Raw genomic sequence first — 18,052 nt, 5'->3', positions numbered from 1 at the left:
GAGCAGGTGATCTCGAAAATCCCATGATGCTTACTAAATATTACAGTGTAGGAAATCAACACTTAGGATCAACACATGATGCTGACTTTCTAGGGGGGAAACGAAGTTACACGCTAAAATGACATCGTGTAGACAATCAACATTTATGCTGCTTAATGTGTTTAGAGGGAAAAGTACCCAGTTCAACACTGAAATTCTCCCCCTTCATTGACCATCCATACGCTCTTTCCCTTTTAAAAAAAATGCTGCATTGTCTCCCATCTTCATTTGCTTTCTCCTCCTACTGAACAACATGAAAAGCAAAAACCCTTTCGCAGCTTTCCCACCCGCAGCTACCCCTCCGTCCGGAGGCCACCCCCCGCCGCCGGGCAGGGCCCGCTTACAAAGAGCGCGGCCCCCGGGCCGGCAACCCTCCGCGAAGGGAGCTGCGCCCGAGCCCCGCGGCCGAATGGAGGCCGCGCGCGAACCCGCGGGGCGCTGAGGCCGGCGTTCCTAGTCTGAGCGCCGAAGGACCACAGCGCGCAGCCCTGCGAGCGTCCGCGAGGCGCCTGCCGCTGGCGGCGCGCGTCCGAACCAGAGAGCACCGTTCCTCGCGTGTCTGCGGCCGAAAGCAAAATTAAACGCCTGGGTCGCGTCAGGAGACCTGCCAGTCCCTTTCAAACACCAAGCAGTGGGTTTACTGGTATTCATTTCACCACCTTACTTCTTTTAGTAACAGCAGTGACTTGTGACGATCTGGAGAAAGTGGGCCAGAAGGTACATGGTTTACGTCCTGAAAGAGGGGCGGGAGCGCGCGATCGGACCCTAATGCAGGGGAGCGGCAGAAGGCTCGGACTCAGAAGACTCTGTGAGCCTCCCTCCCCACGTCACCCCACCGGCTTCGCCAGGTGCGAGGCTAAAACGGGGAATGGTTTCTTTGTAAAAAACGGATGAGGCCCTTTTGGGGTGACGGAGGAGAAATACCTCCTCCCCACCACCGGCAGCCGAGCTAGCCGCGCGTCTAGGCGCCGCAGAACACACCCGAGGCCCCGCCGGGGCTGCCCCGGGGGGATCCCGCCCTCCCGCTCCCACAGCCCGGCCGGCACCTCCTCCCGGACGGACGCAGCCCGGGTCCGCCACCGCCCTCCTGCGCCCCCTCCCTCCGGGCCCGAACCGCCGCCCGGCCGGGGGCCCTTTCCCCGCGGGCGACGAGGAAGGCCCAGCCCGCTCCGCACCTTTGACGACGCGCTCGGTGGTGGAGAGGCGGAGGTTCCTCTCGGACATGGTCCCGTCGGCCTCCTCCCAGCTCCTGGAGACCGCCAGCGTGCGCCTCCGCCTGTGTCCCCGGCGGTCTCGGCTCCGGGGGCCAGTCAGCCCGCCGCGCCCCGGCCCAGGCTCGGCGACCCGGTCTCGAACCCCGCGCACAGGACACCGGCCCACCGGCCGCTCCTTCCTGAGGAGCCCAGTCGCGAGCGCAGGCGAAGAGGCTTAGGGAAGCAACCCGGGCGGCCGCGGCTGCTCGCGGCCCCGCGCGCGCGCGCGCGCTCCCGCACCGCGCTCTCCCAACTTCCTGGCGGCCCGCGCGCCGCCGCCGCCGCCGCCGCCGCCGCCCCGAGGCCCAGCGCGCGGCCCCGCGGTGGCTCGGGCCGGCGCTGCCGCTGACCTCAAGCTCCCGGCTGTCGCGACCCCCCGCTGTACCCTCCCCTAGGCTTGCGCGGCCGCGCCCCGCGCACGCGCGCTTCCTTCCTCTTCTGCTTCCGAGAGCGGGTTTCCCTTCCCCTTCGGCCGTGCTGCAGACAGCAGAGTCCCTCTCGGCTGCGGGCCGCTGCCCGGGCCTGTGGCATCTAACCGCAGCCCGAGGTCCTGCACGGCAAGGCCCGGCCGAGCAGCGGCCATCTTGTGGCCCGGCTGGGGGGAACGGAGTCACGAGCCTCCCGCCACCGTGGAGCCGCGTCACCGAGATCCCGTGTTCTCCCACCCCTTCCCCACGGAAGGCCTCCCCCCCCCTCCCCTGGGTCTTCTGCCCGCTAGGAGTCGTTATCGCTGCGGCCCCGCTCCTTTCCACAATTCATCCAGCCCCCCACCCGGACCAACCCCCTTAACCTCTGGCTTAACCTGTCACTGCTGAGGGCAGTCGGTCGAGCAGGGACGACCGCCGCGTTCACCCCGGTTCCCGGGCAGTGTGGGTGAGCGGAGGCTCCCTTTCCCCGTGCGGTGCGGAGGGCCCTCGCCGTGGCCTGCGGTCTCCAGGGAGCCCCCGGCCAGCACCTCCCCTGGGAAAGGAACGGACCCGCTCTCAAGCCCCAGGTGTCCCCTCGGCTACAAGGGACTCCCTCTTCCCCTGGTTCGCTCTTGGCGCCGTGTCCGCGTCCCCCGCTCGCGTCCACTGGGGAACGTGACGGGCAAGTCTCCCCAGTCTCAGTCGGGCTCATCTCTAGGTTCAGGACTGACTTTTTCTTAAACTGTAAGCCTAGAACAGAAACTGTCTCGCTTCGACTGTCCTCCCTCACCGACTGTAGTGCTTGGCGAAGTCGAATGTGCTTTGATTTTAGCATTAATAATGAAATACTAAAACAAAGATCCAGGGAAGTATATGGAAAATTATAGGCAAAGTAGCCTTAACAGTTCCTGTGGTGGCCAGTAAGAAGTCATAGGTGGGCATGAACATCTAGATTAAGTAAAAATTTAAATTTAAATATTCAGTACCCTAAGTATTTTCACGTGCTCCAAAATTACGTGTGGCCAGCAGACGTGGTAAAATAGGACGTTTCCGTCATAGCTGAAAATTCTGTTGGACAGCTCCTTGCTAAAACATTATGGGGGTTAAGCCTGAATCTGCATTAAAGTGCATTTATGTACTGGGGGGATATATACTGGAACCAGACCCTGAATTATGCCTTGGAAATTTGACCCAAGGCTCTTCGTCGCAACCCCAGCAAGGCAGGGCCACGTTAGGAGCTGAATAGAACTTCTGTTTTCTTGGGGCTTGACTTCAGGCTTCGACCCAAGAGAACTGTTTAGATATCCTGAGGAAGTTCTCCGTTTAAGAAGTAATCAGAGCATTGGAGCGCCATACCTCTACCAACCAGCAAATCTCTAAAGATAAAAAATAAATTGGTTCCTGCTGCATAGTTGCTAAAATTCATCTGAAAGAACAACAGGATAGCTTAAAACAAAAAGTTTTTTTAAAACATTGCAAACCCATGTGAGAAGATGGATTATTCAATAACAGTAGTGGAAAAATTAACTATTTGTATTTCAAGGTGGAGTCACTGCTTAACATCAAAATAAGGTGAACCTGGTTTACAAGTTACATGAACAAAATAATAGAAGAGCTAATAGATGCCAATAGATGCTGACACCCCCTCCCACCATGTGTTCATTTATCAAATCAAAATGAACCTAATGAATTACAATAAGGACTTGCTAAGCTCAAAGTAATAAAAAGAATTACAAAAGAATGTTATGTTTAACTACTTGGAAAAGATAAACACAATTAAAAGGCACAAAACAGGGAAAATACTTACATCTCATATACCAGGGTAAAGACTTTCACTATTTAATGGAAGGGCTCTAAAATATAGGTATGGACAAGGCCATGAACAAAGAATTCCTAAAAGAATAAAAATAAGACACTGAACATTTTTAAATGTTCAGCTTTATAAGTAATACAAAATGTAAATTAAAACAAGATGCTATTTTTCACATAGCAAATTGGAAAACAGCACTGTTGGTAGAATTATAAATTAGCATAATTTATCTGGAAAGAGATTGGGCACTATCAAAGAAGACAAATATCTCCAGTGAAAAGATTCTCAACATCATTAATCATCAGGAAAAAATGCAAAATAAACCATACTGAGTTATCACTGCATGAGCCTAGTGGAAGAGCTAAAACTAAAGACTCTCAATACCAAGGGCTGGCAAGGATGGCAGCAACTGGAACTCTCCTACATGGCTTATGAGAGAGTAAAATGCTACAACCACGGTGGAAAAACATTTGAAAGTCTTTTTTAATTTATTGATTTTAGAAAGAGGAAAGGGGAAAGAGAGAGAAACATCAATTTGTTGCTCCACTTGCTCATGTACTCATTGGTCGCTTCCTGTGTGTGCCCCGACCACAGATCAAACCCTCAAACCTTGGTGTGTCAGGACAACGTTCTAACCAACCCAGCTACCTGTCCAGGGCTGGAAGTTTCTCATAAAGCTAGATATGTCCCTACTCTATGACCCAGTAATTCTACTCTTAGGTACTTTACCCAACAACAATCATTATCCAAACAATGGAATACTGCTCAGCTAATAAAAGAGAAATAATTACTGATACATGCAACAATATGGATAAATCTCAAAAACATTATGTGAACATAAAAACAAGACACAAAGTAGTATATACTACAGTTGACCCTTGAACAATGCAGAGGAAAGGGGCACTGACTTTGTGCAGTCAAAAATTCTTGTATAACTTTTGGCTCCCTGAAACTTAGTTACTAATAGCCTATTGTTGACTGGAAGCCTTAGTGACAACATGAACAGTTGATTAAACATATCCTGTATGTTTTATGTATTATATATAGATTGTATTCTTACACTAAGCTAAGTTACAGATATGTTATTAAAATCATAATAAAAAAAGGAAAGCAAAAGAGAAAATACAGTATTTATTGAAAATAAATCTGTATATAAGTGGACCCGTGCAGTTCAAACCTATGTTGTACAAGAGTATATTATTTGCATAGGAAAATGATTAAATAAAGTATATTGGATGGAACATTATACCTTATGAAAAATCATTATATTTTAGATTAGGGTATTTGATATGAGAAAAGCCTCAGGGGGTAATAAAAAGTGAAAAAGCTAGAATATAATCATGTACAATAGGGATCCCATTTTGTCAGGAAACAAACAAATGTACACATAAAAAGACTAGTAGAAAATATTAATATATTCACTCATTCAGTAAATGTTAATTAGGTGCTGACTGTGCCAGGCACTGTGCTCAGTAGTAGGGATACGGTGATGAACTAAAATCGAGGTAGTCCATACCCTCATGGAGCGTGCTCTGAAGAGAAGAAACGTTAACTGTAGCCATCTCTCAGTGGTGTATTTGAGAGTGACTTATAAAAAACAAACGAAGAATAATTTTCTGTATTTTACAGTTTTTCTATGGAAAGTATTACTTTATAACTAGGTGCAAATAAAGAAAAGGCCTTTCTTTCAAAAGCCTATTGTCCAGGCCTGTTTCCAGAAGTGCTAAATACTCATTTTGGGGACTTTCTGACCAAGTTACCTGATCAAAACAAAACATCTAGAGCTACTCAGTAAAAATATGAAAAGAAAACTCTAATTAAGCTCCTTACCCAAACAATTTTTTTTTAATGAACGCGACTTCACTTTATTGGTGGTGGTGACGTTTTCAGTCGTCCTATTAACGGTCCCCAGCAACAGCTGCGGAGTTCTGTCTCACTCAGCCGTACCACTCGCCACCACCTGGCCAAGGACAGTTTTTTGACATCTAATTGGCTAATCTGATTCTCTTTCTTTTACTTTCTGCAATGGTCACAATTGACTAAATATTTGAAATTACCTAGATTCACCTTTAATTGGCATTGCTACTAATTTCTTCAAATCTAGGTTTCCATCTAACTGGGCTCGTGAGACTTGGTGTATTTCCTTAGGAAACTCCCTAAGCACTTCAGAAACCTTAATTAATGACCAGCTCTTCTGAGAAATAATTATGAATGTTTTTAATTTAACAAAAGCACAGAGAATCCTAGTTTCTCCTAGGCTGCAGTTTCTATTTGTACAGTGTCAAATGCAGCAGACAAGTAAATTTTAGAATATTTTTAAAACTAGAGTAAAATGAGCATTTCTAAAATAGCCACACAGAACAAAAGGTATTTTATAGTATATAATCTCTAATTGCATATGAAAAGCACTACATAAAATTGTTTTTATTAGTAATACATATTATATGGACATCATTTACTATACTATATTTTATTCATATTTCCTTATAAGTGCCTTTAATTTTTATTTAATTACCATGGTATGGACCCCCTACCCCTGCCAACACACAAACACTGTCTTTTTTTTTTTTCCCAAAGTAAGAGACTTTAAGGGAAAGAAGGAAGGGGGAGGAGATGTCTGTAGCCACATCAACCCCATTCTTTAAGGAAGAAGACAAAGGTGTCAATGGTAGGGTCTCCCTGACTCACTCACCTCAATTCACTGCTCCAGTGGCTGGGATGCTGAACTGGAAGGTTGCGGGGCGTTGGGGAGGTTGGAGTGGGGTGAGGGATGCGGGTGAAGGAGCTGTTTAAGGGTGTTGAGGTAGCAGGAGGAAGCATATAGCCCCAATTTTTAGGATCTGGGAACCTCACTGTACCGCCCACAGTCTTAAGATCTAAAATAATGAGCAAATCCAAATTTTGAAATATATATTTGTTGTAATTGGAAAAACATGGTCCAAAGCAATATTCTACCAATAAGAACCTGATATCACATCACTAACCTCTTCAGACACTCGTAGGGAAGAAATGCTAATCAAATTTTGCTGACTGATAAATATATATTATAGGTTGTTATTCAGGCCATTTGAGGGGTACTGTATAAACCTCTTAACAGTGTGCTATCCCTTCCTTGGCCTTCCTGGGAACACCCGCTACTATGAGAACTGTGACAAAGACTGGGGAGCCCCAACGCTGCCACCCCCGCCCCCATGATTACTTTCCTTTGCATCATTACAAAGCAGGAGAAAGTGGTGGCAGCCGTTCATTGCTGGTTATATAATACAGTACAGCCTAGGAGAATGGAATTTAATACCTCGCTCCTACCTAGGCTTCAGCATTCCACCAGTGAGATGCCGCAGGTGAAGGGCACCAGCACTCACCTAAGTACTTGGACCAAAAATACACTGGGGGAGGCTCTTTTCCTCAGAGTTTATCCTGTCAACTTGCGCCCCCTACAGGCCATTTTCCATACAACAAATCTTTCTAAATAAACAGAAATCTGATTTGTTGTTCTTCAGCTGAAAACCCTCAAATAACTCCTCCTTTTCCGAAAGTGGGCTGACTCCTGTCTACTTCTTTGACCTCAGCTCAAACCTCTTCCCTGATGCCTGGTACAGCTCAGACACAGCGGCCTTGTTCATACCGTGTGGGCTGCAATTTATACAAACTGGCCTCAGACAGAGCAAGCTCATCTCTGTCCCATTGGTCTTGCGTTCGCTGTCCTTTTTGCTTGGAATATTATTCTCCCAGCGTTTCATAAAGCTGCCTCGTTACCTGTGGCTCAGCTTCCCTTGATACAGGCCTCCCCGGACCTCGGCAGAGGCTGAAGCTAATGGACCACACACACACCCATGGCCCTCACCTCCCTGCCCTGAGTTAACTCAACCCCAACACTTGTTTCTTTGTGCCTACCCTCACTCCTTAAGGGGAGCACCTCGGTCGTCTGATTTTCATTCACGGCCATTGTCGTGCCGTGTACCTGTGATGAAGCTGTCACTCGATCACTTGTTAAGTGAATGAGCATCACCACTCTTGTCTGGAGCGGAAGCTCCTAACCTATGGTGCAGGGGTTTCAGATCATTTCCTCCCCACCCAGCTTCCAGCTGTAAGTGAAATGAAGGGTTTGAGGATATTTGTAAGTGCTTGGTGGGGGGTTGAGAAATGTGTGGGAAGGCATCTATTTTCTAGATTCTCAAAGGAATCGAAACAACAAAATGTTCATTACCACTGGTATAGAGTTTTAATTTAGAAAACACTTGCTCATACATGGAGTTCTTACTACATGTAAGGAGACAGGTTAGTACAGAAGTGGTCATTTCTACCTCAGATAAAGGCACGGAGGTAGAGAGAGTTTAAATGTGTTATCAGACTTCACACAGCCAGTCAGTGGTGGAATTGACACGAATCCATTCTTTTGGACTCAAGATCCTGTGCTCTTTCACCCAGAACCCTGGGCTAGTCAGCTTGCATTTATTCTAGTTTATCTTTATTTGCTTCCAAAGACATCCAACTTAAACATTTTCCTAAGAACTTTCTTTTTTTTTTAAAGTTTTGTTTATTGATTTGAGAAGGGGGGTAGAGAAACATTCATCTATTGTTACACTTATTCATGTGTCCATTGGTTGATTCTTGCCCGCGCCCTGACAGGGGATCAAACCCTCAACCTTGGTGCACCAGGATGACGCTCTAACCAACTGAGCCACTTGGCCAGGGTCTCTAAGAACTTTCTTAAAGGTCTGCCTTAAAATTTCCAATGAAAAAAAAATATTGCTATCAGCTAGATCAAGGCAGTTTTCAAGCAAAATTTTAATGTATGAGCCAAAGAATGCAAAATAGTTTTCTAAAAGCCTAAGTAGAGCAAAACTAGAAAAATAGATTTGCACAAATAAATATAACACACCCTAAAACCAAATTAAAACAGTGTTGAGATCTCTAATGTTTAGATTTTATATACGCTTTCAGTTGGGATACATAATTGAAATATCTATATTAGAAAAGCAATTTAATTTTTTAAAAAAAATCAGTTCTTCTAGAAGAGAAAAACCTGAACTTAATCTCTCGCCTGCTCATGCGATTTTCAAAAGAAGGGAGTGGGGAGCATTGTGTTATTTGGAGAATTACTGCAAAATGTTTAGAGTGTGTGAATTTGGCAGCATCAGATACTTACTGTCAAAGGTCTTGTCTATAGGATACAACCAGACACGGGCTTCAAATGAGCTTTTTATTAACCTCCAGAAGTTATAGGGAGTATGCCACTTGAAACAATCTCCCATTCTGGGAGGATCCAGGAAATCAAAGACACTTTTTCCCTTCCTTACTAGCATCTATAATTAAAAACCTGATTCTTTATTTCAAGGGGGAAATGTCCTCTTTATTGAACTAGCAGTTTTTCTTCCCCGTACAACCCACAAGGTCAACATCACATTTTGTAAAAGAATGTCCATCTAACTGACTTGGGTGTCATTCTTAAATTTTGATGCATTTAACAATAGCTAAGCACCACGCTCGTCCTGCATTCAGCGTCCTGCTACCTCGAGTCCACTCTGCTGCTCAGGGGCCACGTGCACCAGGTGGCAGTAGGTAGCGCCAGCTCCAAGTACAGTATGGGTGGCTGGTGACGGACAGGACAACCCTTCGAAGATGTTGGCAGTTGTGGGAGGAAGGGTGGATTCACCAGTTCACAGGTGGGTCTGCAGCTAGCGGCGGCCACATGGGGTAGTAGATAATGACGGCCAACGTATCCAGGTCTTTTCCACTGAGGGCCAGTTCATGTCCTGCTTGGTACCCGAGGGCACTCACCTGGGCAGCTGCAGGGCTCCACAGGTGTGACGGTGGACACCAACAGAGACGTTGTCGTGGCCATGTCAACCATTGGGTCCGCATCCTTTTCCCGGAGGGCAAATTCAAGACCAACATTAGAGTGGGCGGCCTCACAGGCCCTAAGGGAGTGGCCCTGGACCTAGATGGACATATCATTGTGGGTGACAAGGCATTGTCCCTGCACCTTCCAGCCAATGACAAGCTGGTTGGCCATGGTGGGGGATGTGGGGACGCAGACAGCTGGATGCCATTCTGTGACTGTGAACAAGAATGAGACTGTAGTGACAGATTTCCATACCCACTCCTTGAAGGGGCACAGTGCCAGCAGAGTTCCTCTTCAGGTCCGGCCTCCTTGGCGAGGGCAACGGGCAGCTCAGCTCCCCCACGGGCGTGGTTGTGGTCTCCAGTGGGAACGTCCTGTAGGTCACCTGGGCAACGGCCGCACCCAGGTACCCAGTATCTCTGGCTCCGGACTGGTCTACATCAACACATCTGCAGGGCCAGTATAGGGCCATAGGGACTGGCGCTGACTTCGGATGGTCACGTGATGGTGGCCAATGCTTGGACCCACTGCTTTAAGTAGCTGCACAGGGCCCTGCCTGGCTCAGAGGGATGGACTTACGGGCTATCGGGCAGGAGGGTCTGGCCAGGAGGCGGGCCAGATCCGGCCTCACTAAATGAGAGCTGTGGGCGTTCGCTCGTGCGCCGGGTGCCTTCCTGCTCCACACCTCCCAACAGCAGGGTTACACCTTCCTTGATTCTTGCTTTGGTGACTGGTGAGCCTGGACTGCAGTCCCAAGGATGTGCGTAGAGCTACGCCCATTACACGCCTCCCACCCGCTCAGTCTGCTCCCCACACCCCAGCCTGGAGCCACAACGGCCTCTTACTCCGAGGGAGAAGCCCCTCTGGTTGTCTCCCTGCCACCCCATGAAACTGACAGAGACTGTGCACACCCTGTCACCCAAGTGAAATAAATGTGCTTCCCCCCAAAAGTACCCAATGCAGGATGATATGTAGTTTAAGAGCACATTTACATTTAGAATTACTTTATCAAAAGATTTGTCGGGGCCTCCACTAGGAATTTCCTGATGGCTTTCTATTACATGCGTACTTATTTTTAAAAAAACACAATTGTGTGAATTACTGCCCGTTTATTCTTAGGCCATCTTCATGTTCCAAAGATCTATAAGCAAACCACCGACAGAAGGGGAGGGGGAAGATCCGGAGCCCAGTGGGGGAACCACTTTCTGGCTTATGATTGCCAGGGTGAGGACACTTTGGGTTATTCCTTAACTCTAACTCATGCTACCATCTCGGAATCCTACCCACTGCCAGGGTCAAAGATCGCTGTCACACAGGAAGGGCAGTCTCCGTGAACTCCCTTCCTTCCTTGAACATCAACCCGGAATAGACAATTGGCGAGAAGGGGTTGTGATGTTGGAAAGAAACATGGGTTTTGGCTGGCAGCTCTTAGCATAGTTAAAGGCTGATAAGGACCTGTGGGTGTTTTCCAACCACCAGTTTTTGGTACTTTAAATGGAATGTGATTCATTTTATTCTAGAAGGATGAAAAGCATTTACTTCTGCTGAGATTCAAACCTATCCTTCTTCAGAAGTCTAGGTATTTCATACCAGATCATTGGGAGTACAAAAATCTTGAAGACGGGACAGCATTTTGTTTTCCCACAACTCAAAAGCTCTTGTCCTCGATAACATTTGGTATCTTTGTTATTCCTTGAAATGGTGTTTGCTCAACTCAGATCCCAGCATCACCGCCTGGCAAAGAAGGGTGCGCAGCAGCAACACAACAGGCTGTGCCTGTGGCACAAAAATGGCCTCAATGGCTTAGCGGGCTAAGAGTATCCCAAAAACATGGCGAAGATCAGCATTTTAATCCGCTTACTGACCGGTTTACTTTGCTGACCTCTGTTCTATATGGGCCCCAGCCACCTCTCAAAGTTCTGTTTCTAAATAAGGAACAACCAGGTAACAGGACATAAGCACAACCAACATCAAAGACACAACACAGCAGGGACCGCGGCTGGGGGAAGGAGCAGGTCCACACACAAGCTTACAGGCGCTTCATTGGGTCTTTCACTCATTCTTTCTGGGTGGCAAGTGCTGAAATCACAGAAGGAAACCAGCTACGGCTTCACCCAGGAGGAACTCGGTGTGTAAAGACAGCAGCAATTACCATTCAACTCCAGTAACAGGTGTGTACAGGGAGACGCCAAAGGATGGACTGAATGTCCTTTTGAACAGCAGAGGTAGTCTCGTGACTAGTGATATAGTGCCTCGTGAGTGCAATCTAAAAAGACCAATATGAGCCACTTAATCTATTACTCATGAGTTTTGAAAAAGTAGGACCCAGCAATAGGCATTGGGGAGCCTCTAATACATGTAGTAGTAAGATTGCATCCATTCTTTCATCTTACTGCTCATTTTTAGTGTCAGGCAAATTCCTGGCCATATGACTAAACAGAAATTAGAATTTTAAGCTTTATGCCAGGGCTTTTGTCTCAAAGACATACAGATGTGGTTCACATGAACCAAATGTCCTGCTCAAGGTTTTATTTTGGATTTGTAACAAGGGGAAAGTGTGATGGAAAGCTCTTCTTAGGAAACATCACAGTTCAGTGAAGTCACAGGCCCCAGAAAAGACATAATCGTTTAAAGTGAGCATATCAGGATATTTAAGGTCCCTCCTAAAATCTCTCCAAAAATAAGCTGGACCAATAAAGCAGAGCCCCTAAGTAAGTGAGACACTATCGCCACCTTGTGTTTAACAGGCTTCACTGCACCCACATTATTGCAAAAGATCGCATTTAGGATTCAACAGTTAGAGAATATAGCTTTATTTATAGAATCTTACAAATAAAACATTTACAGTTCATATAACTTAAGTTATTTTCTTTTCTAGTTTATCCTCCTAACTCCTGAGTTATTTAAAAAAATACTGTGATGGAACTGCAGAACTGTAAAAGGAAATATGAACAATAAAAACCTAACCTCTCGCAAAAAATCAATTTTTTGTTTTTGAGCAGATTGCCAGCGTACCACCATCTCTTTGGATGAGGACTTACTGAAAAACAGGTCTTAGTGTACCCAAACAGAGAAGCCTTCTCTTTTCAAACCCTGGGTGAAGGATCAATGAAGGAAAGCCCCGAGGCGACACTAGACACAGAACGCCTCTGGGAGCAGGGAGAGAAGGCGACTGCGTGGCAGGGCGAGGGCCAGAGGCAGCAGCACCGCCGTTCCTGGCCCACGCCCCGCAGGACGCCGACTTTCCTTGCTACTGTTAATAGGAGCTGGTCCGTCCGGGGACAGAGGGGTCGGAGATGCGAATGCAGGGGTGCAAAAGTCCTCAAAATGTTCTACCCCTCAGACTTCTGAAATGTACAAATGCTTTGAAACCAGCAAATTCAACACTTAAATGTCCAAAAGGAACAGTCACATTTTCAACTCATGAGGCAAGGCTGCTGCCAATGGCAACATACAATCAGCTGCATGAATTGAGTGTTTCTCCACCTCCTCAGCTCCGGCCAGGACTGGCCTCTGGACTAGTTACAGTGGAGAGAGAACTTCCCTTTGCGGCAGCTGTCCGTGAAAGGAACGCTCTTCACACAGATGTGCACAGAAAGGGGAAGCGCCCTACCACTTCATATTTTATTTTTTAATTTGTTAAAGATTATATTTTTGAGCTCTTCTAAGACTAGAAACTGACTAACCCTAACTTAGTATTTTACTCCAAGAGTAACTGTACTTGTAAGGAATGATCTATAGGGAATGCTAAAATTATGAATTTAATACAGCGATGTGAATTAAGGAAAGCAAAATCTCCTCAAGCCCTAAAGACTGAGTGTTATTTTCTGCTAGCTCCTGAAAGCAATTTGAGAAAAATAAAACAGAAAAGACAAAGAATCAGTAACAACAATAATGATAATATAAAGTTAGATTCCAACATTCAAGGGATTGGTTCTTTGGTAAAACTGGACCATAACCCTATCAGGAGACAGTCCTGGTATTTAATCTAGACTCTTTGATAACCGTTTTCCTTCTTCAGCCCATTCTCAAATCTATCCAAGGCAACAGGCAAGAGAAGGAGAAAAACTTACAAAGCATTATCAGCAGTTTTCCTGCTCATGTTCTTTTCAAGAATATTCCTGGTTTGAGGGATGTTTTCCAAAAAGAAAAAACAAAACAGAGGCTGCTTTTAATTACTGTGTAGTGGGAAGTTTTCCTGGGTGAGGAGAGAAATGCTCGCAGGCGCTGGCGGAGAGCCCGCGCTGTCAGTCCCGCACACAACGCAGTCTGCGGACACAACCCCTGGGCTGCAGCCGTGGGCACCATGAAGAAAGGCTTCTGGGGAGACGGGCTCCCCAAAGTGGCTAAAGAATCTCACATTATCAATATGATAATAATAAATCAATTCACCTAGTGAACCTGGAGGTTAGCCCCCGCCAAAGCCCAAGTGCTGAGGAGCGGGCTCCACGGCGCCTGAGGCTGGCCTACAGTCTCACAGACAAGTCTGTCCACCCGCTTTCTGAGGAGAGTTAGAGCAACTGATACTCAATACGGGATCTGCCCTTCCTTGTCTGGGGCGAGGGGGCAGGGTGACTGGGATCGTACCACTGAAAAGCCACTTGCAGCGTAATCAGTAGGTCCTCCCTCTGTTCCGCACCCGTCTGCCCAACCCGAGCTCTGGACCTCACACCTCGGAGTTCTGTTGTTCATACTTTTATTCATGCAATTAGCAAGTCCTAACTGGCGTCTGCACTGACTCCTTTCCTGGCACCGCTGTCATAAAGAGCGCAAGCTGCACTCCGGATCTGCAGAGCCACTTGCCACTCGCTCTGCAGCAGACGCGTCGGCCAGGGGAGGGAAGCGTCCCCCCTCACACCAGCATCGTGCATGCGCTCAGAATGTGCTTCTAGGGAGGCAGCTAAAGAGCCTGAGAAGGAGGGAGTGGGGCAGGGAAGGAGGGAGCCGCACGGAAACCCTCCCTGACCTCCACTCTTGTTAGTGTTGTTCTGAAAGAAGGGGGAGAGGGGGCGGAGTCCAGGTGACTGAGCCGACAAGGTGCCAGCTCTCCTGGATGGCCAGGAAACACCAGGTGCAGCCACGAAATCGCCACCAGCATCCCAGTGGTCACAGGTGACCACCAGGCTGGGGACACACGCAGGCTCCGTTTCCCCTCAGGATGATCCACGCACCGCTCCCCCCGGCCCTCCTTGTCTGTTCCAACTTCCAGTTCTCTTTGAGAGAACAGGCAACTGAACAGACTGAAAAAATGGGAGGAACTCCTGTCTCCTGTACCTTTCATATAAAAACTAGGTGAATCCATTTAAAAATGGGTCATCCTGAGGTCCAGGATACAGTTAGATGCATGGGCCCCCAGCTATAGATTTGCCTCTGCCTCTTCTAACCAGGTTATGACTGCTGCCTATATTTTTGCATTGTGGGGCAAAAGACCCAAAATCTCCCAGCACCGGTTCGAAGAGAAAGGGGCCAGAGTAACAAGAGAAAAAAAATTAGGTCTGTCTTCTAAGCTGCATTCAGATCCCAGAGCTGCTCTGAGAAGAAGGGAGAGGAAAGGGAGGGAGGTGCTACCCGGAGACTGTGACCAGGGCAGCTGGTTACTAGGACAGAGCATTTTAAAAACAGCTGACATCGAAGTGCAGGAATCCATTCTATGCCACAGTTTTTAAGAGAACAGCCTCTCCCAAGGACGCCAAGTCTGAGGGCCGGGGTCCGACGGCCGAGGGCCCGACGCCCGCTTCCTGGGGTCCCTGCAGGGCCCTAACCGATCTGGATCTGGCCCGAGTACATGGTGAGAAGCAGCATGATGGTGAAGCCGGTCAAGAGGCCCAGGTTCTGGATGATGAAGGGGACCAGCATGCTGCCATTCCGCTCGTCCTCCTGGCAGACTTCGTTCATCTCAGGGAACTGAGAAAGGAGAGAACACAAGAGGTCGCCGTTCCTTTCCCAGCCTTGTGAGTCCAGAAGTCCGTGCCATAGAGATATGAGACCTAATAACTGTTACATGTGGTCCATTGATGTTTATGTTCATATGACTATTATAATACTTAATATTATTGGGGTGAAATTATATAACAGATTATGTATGTATCTTCAGAAAGAAAATTAAGAGCAACAGTCTCTGGGACTTGACTGGAACAGCCTTTCTCCAAGGTGGTCACACTACAGCTGACCCTTGAACAACATAGGGTTAGGGGCGCCGACTTTCATGCAGTTGGAAATCCACATGTAGCTCAACCCCCGCCCCCGCCCAGACTTAGCCATCCCTCAGTGTCACGGAGGGTTGGTTCCAGGACACCTTTCCCCCACAACACCATGAATACCAAAATCTGTGGATGCTGAAGTCTCCTGTATAGAATGGCTCAGAACAAGGCATACAGTTGGCCTTCCACACCCATGGGTTCCCAACCACAGACGGGAGGCAGTACAGGTACTTATTGAAAAATAAATCCACATACACGTGGGGACCTGCCAAGTTCAAATCCTGTTGTTCAGGGGACAACTGTACTTTACAGCAATAGACATAAAACAAAGTATTATACATGCATGCAGTCCTGGATGTGTTTAGATGCTGGATAAAAATAAACTTTTTATTGTGATCCTTAAAAACACTTGCAAAAGGATCCTTCTGCCATCAAAATGTTATGGTCCCCTCTTTGGGAAACTGAGCAACTGTGTCAGGGGCCAGAGAGCAGAGCTATGACTCAAAGCCACTCGCTGTTGGCCAGCAAGGCAGACAAGCACTGCAGAAAACCCTAGCCAGGGGAACGGCACCCCACAAGAAAGGAGAGCATCTAGAATGCTCCATGGTGAGGCTGGATCTTGGAGATCTACTCTCATCATCTCGTCAAAAATATTATTTTCAAATAATATTTTTTGAAAATAATTCATGCAAATAAGCCAAAGAGAATGGCATGTCCACAAACAGAGTTGGTTATACCAAAGATGTCACAAATCAGGTATTTCACCAGCAAACTCAAATCTACTTAAATGGTTACACCCAATGTTAGCAGGTACAGTACAATGGACACACCCAGACTGCTGACGATGCTTTCCACTGATCTACAAATAACGTTTTTAACTAAGGACCCTGGAGTTGAGTTTAGTAATCGTTTTCTTTAAGGACATACGCTAATAGAAACATAAGCTTTTCATTCTCTGAAATCTAATGTCCTTCTAAAAAAGCACCGAGTCGTACACCTTACCCAGGCGGATGGTGTGGTATGTGAATGACCCTCCATACAGCTGTTACCCAGCCCAGTTAACTCGTGTCTCCTCAGCTGTCCTCCCACCCAACGACGTCAATAGCCCAGTCCCGTTTGGTCGTGTTCCCATGGTATGAACTGGAAGACTTACCATATCAGCCAGAGAAATATACAGGAACATTCCTCCAGCCAGTGCAAAGATCCAGTTGGCAGAGAAGTGGCTGCCGGCCAGGATACCAAAGGCCAGACCCACGTAACAGCAGCAGGCGGAAAGGAAGTTGAAGAAGAGCGCTTGCTGGAGGCTCATGCCAGCGTTGAGCAGGATGACAAAGTCTCCTGAGGTGGATTGGGCAGAGGAGAGGGTGAGGACAGACAGCGTGATGAGGGCGGGCTACTTACAAGTACGACTAAAGTCTGAGTGAAAGTCAGGACAGCCCCAGCCATGAGGTGGCAGCGGCCAGACGGGAGCGCCCTCCCCTTCCTGTCTCGCAGCTGGCTTATCTCTGCGTGCCAAGCTGGCCGCGTGCGTCCAGCCAAGGGGCTGACAATAATGCAAAACAGAAAGCCAACTAGCAACAGCCCCATTTCTCTTCTGGTTGACGGTGAAACAGAAGGAGCTTCCCTCCTCACAACCACAATGAAGGGTATTTTTAGGAAACAAAACTGAGAATGAGGGAAGATAAGTAATTTGCCCACTGTCACAAACCAGTAAGTGGCAAACCCAGGACCTGACTGTGAGTCTCTGAGCCTCTGAAGTCCAGGCTTTTTATGCCCTCTGATAAAACAAAGGACCGCCCACCCAACAACCTCTGGCTCATTGACTTCTTCCACACGCCAGTCTTTGGGAGGGTCAAGGAACGTTAGAAATGGCGTACGCTGAGTACTTAGACGACCAGTGTACGTCTCTGTTCTCCACTTTCATCTTCATGGTAAACCTACGAGGCAGGTACTGTTACCTCCACTAGTGGGAGAGGTGAAAATACAGCCACAGCGAAGGGGGCTGAAGGGAGACTGACATCCTTGCAATACGCTCCATTTTCAATGACTGACTTTCCATTATTTATTCAACTGTTAAGAATTAGTGGTTAGGTTTCACATCGCATAACGAATATATGAACAAATTACAACTAGCGCTTTGAAGAGGGGGAGGAGTCGCCCACTAGAAGGGTGCCAGCGCCAATAACGAACGAGGCAGCCCGGTGGCCCGGGGCTGGGGGCACATGCACTCACCCAGCTCGTGTGGGAACTCCTCACAGAGAATGGCCACCGAGGTGCTGATGCCTTGGAAAACGGACACGGTGAAGGAGGCTCCGATGGCCAGGCCATCAATGAAATTGTGAAGCCCGTCGCTTAGGGTGATCATCCAGGCCAGAGTGCCGATATCAGAGTAGCGGACGCCTTTCAGCCAGTAGCAGGCGCTCTGGGAGGCCTGTAGGTCCTGCACGGAAGCCAGTTCAAGGAAGGCCTGCGTCATCAAGGTCACTACTGCCTAAAGG

The 18,052-nt window shown here is 47.7% G+C and overlaps 2 protein-coding genes across 11 annotated transcripts in view; both read right to left on the bottom strand.

The window, feature by feature from the left end:
• PPP3CC (protein phosphatase 3 catalytic subunit gamma) overlaps positions 1–1,562 on the bottom strand; it is an 80,019-nt gene extending 78,457 nt beyond the window's left edge. For all 4 annotated transcript variants that reach the window (XM_054578970.1, XM_054578971.1, XM_054578967.1 and 1 more), the window contains exon 1: positions 1,215–1,562. In XM_054578970.1, the coding sequence (XP_054434945.1) occupies positions 1,215–1,263 (49 nt within the window). In that variant the 5' untranslated portion in view covers positions 1,264–1,562. The remainder of the gene's footprint in view (positions 1–1,214) is intronic.
• A 10,589-nt stretch (positions 1,563–12,151) lies between these two features.
• The window catches only part of SLC39A14 (solute carrier family 39 member 14), a 41,934-nt gene continuing 36,033 nt past the window's right edge, over positions 12,152–18,052 (bottom strand). For all 7 annotated transcript variants that reach the window (XM_054578963.1, XM_054578962.1, XM_054578960.1 and 4 more), the window contains 3 exons: positions 17,787–17,994; positions 16,708–16,892; positions 12,152–15,258 (listed from right to left, as the gene is read on the bottom strand). In XM_054578963.1, the coding sequence (XP_054434938.1) occupies positions 15,112–15,258; positions 16,708–16,892; positions 17,787–17,994 (540 nt within the window). In that variant the 3' untranslated portion in view covers positions 12,152–15,111. The remainder of the gene's footprint in view (positions 15,259–16,707; positions 16,893–17,786; positions 17,995–18,052) is intronic.

This window comes from Pteronotus mesoamericanus, unplaced genomic scaffold, assembly GCF_021234165.1.
Source record: "Pteronotus mesoamericanus isolate MK-2021 breed Mesoamerican mustached bat unplaced genomic scaffold, CSHL_Meso_final contig_502, whole genome shotgun sequence".
NCBI classification, from domain to species: domain Eukaryota; kingdom Metazoa; phylum Chordata; class Mammalia; order Chiroptera; family Mormoopidae; genus Pteronotus; species Pteronotus mesoamericanus.
Note: the sequence above shows the minus strand (reverse complement) of the source record. Positions and strands in the feature narration are given on the sequence as shown.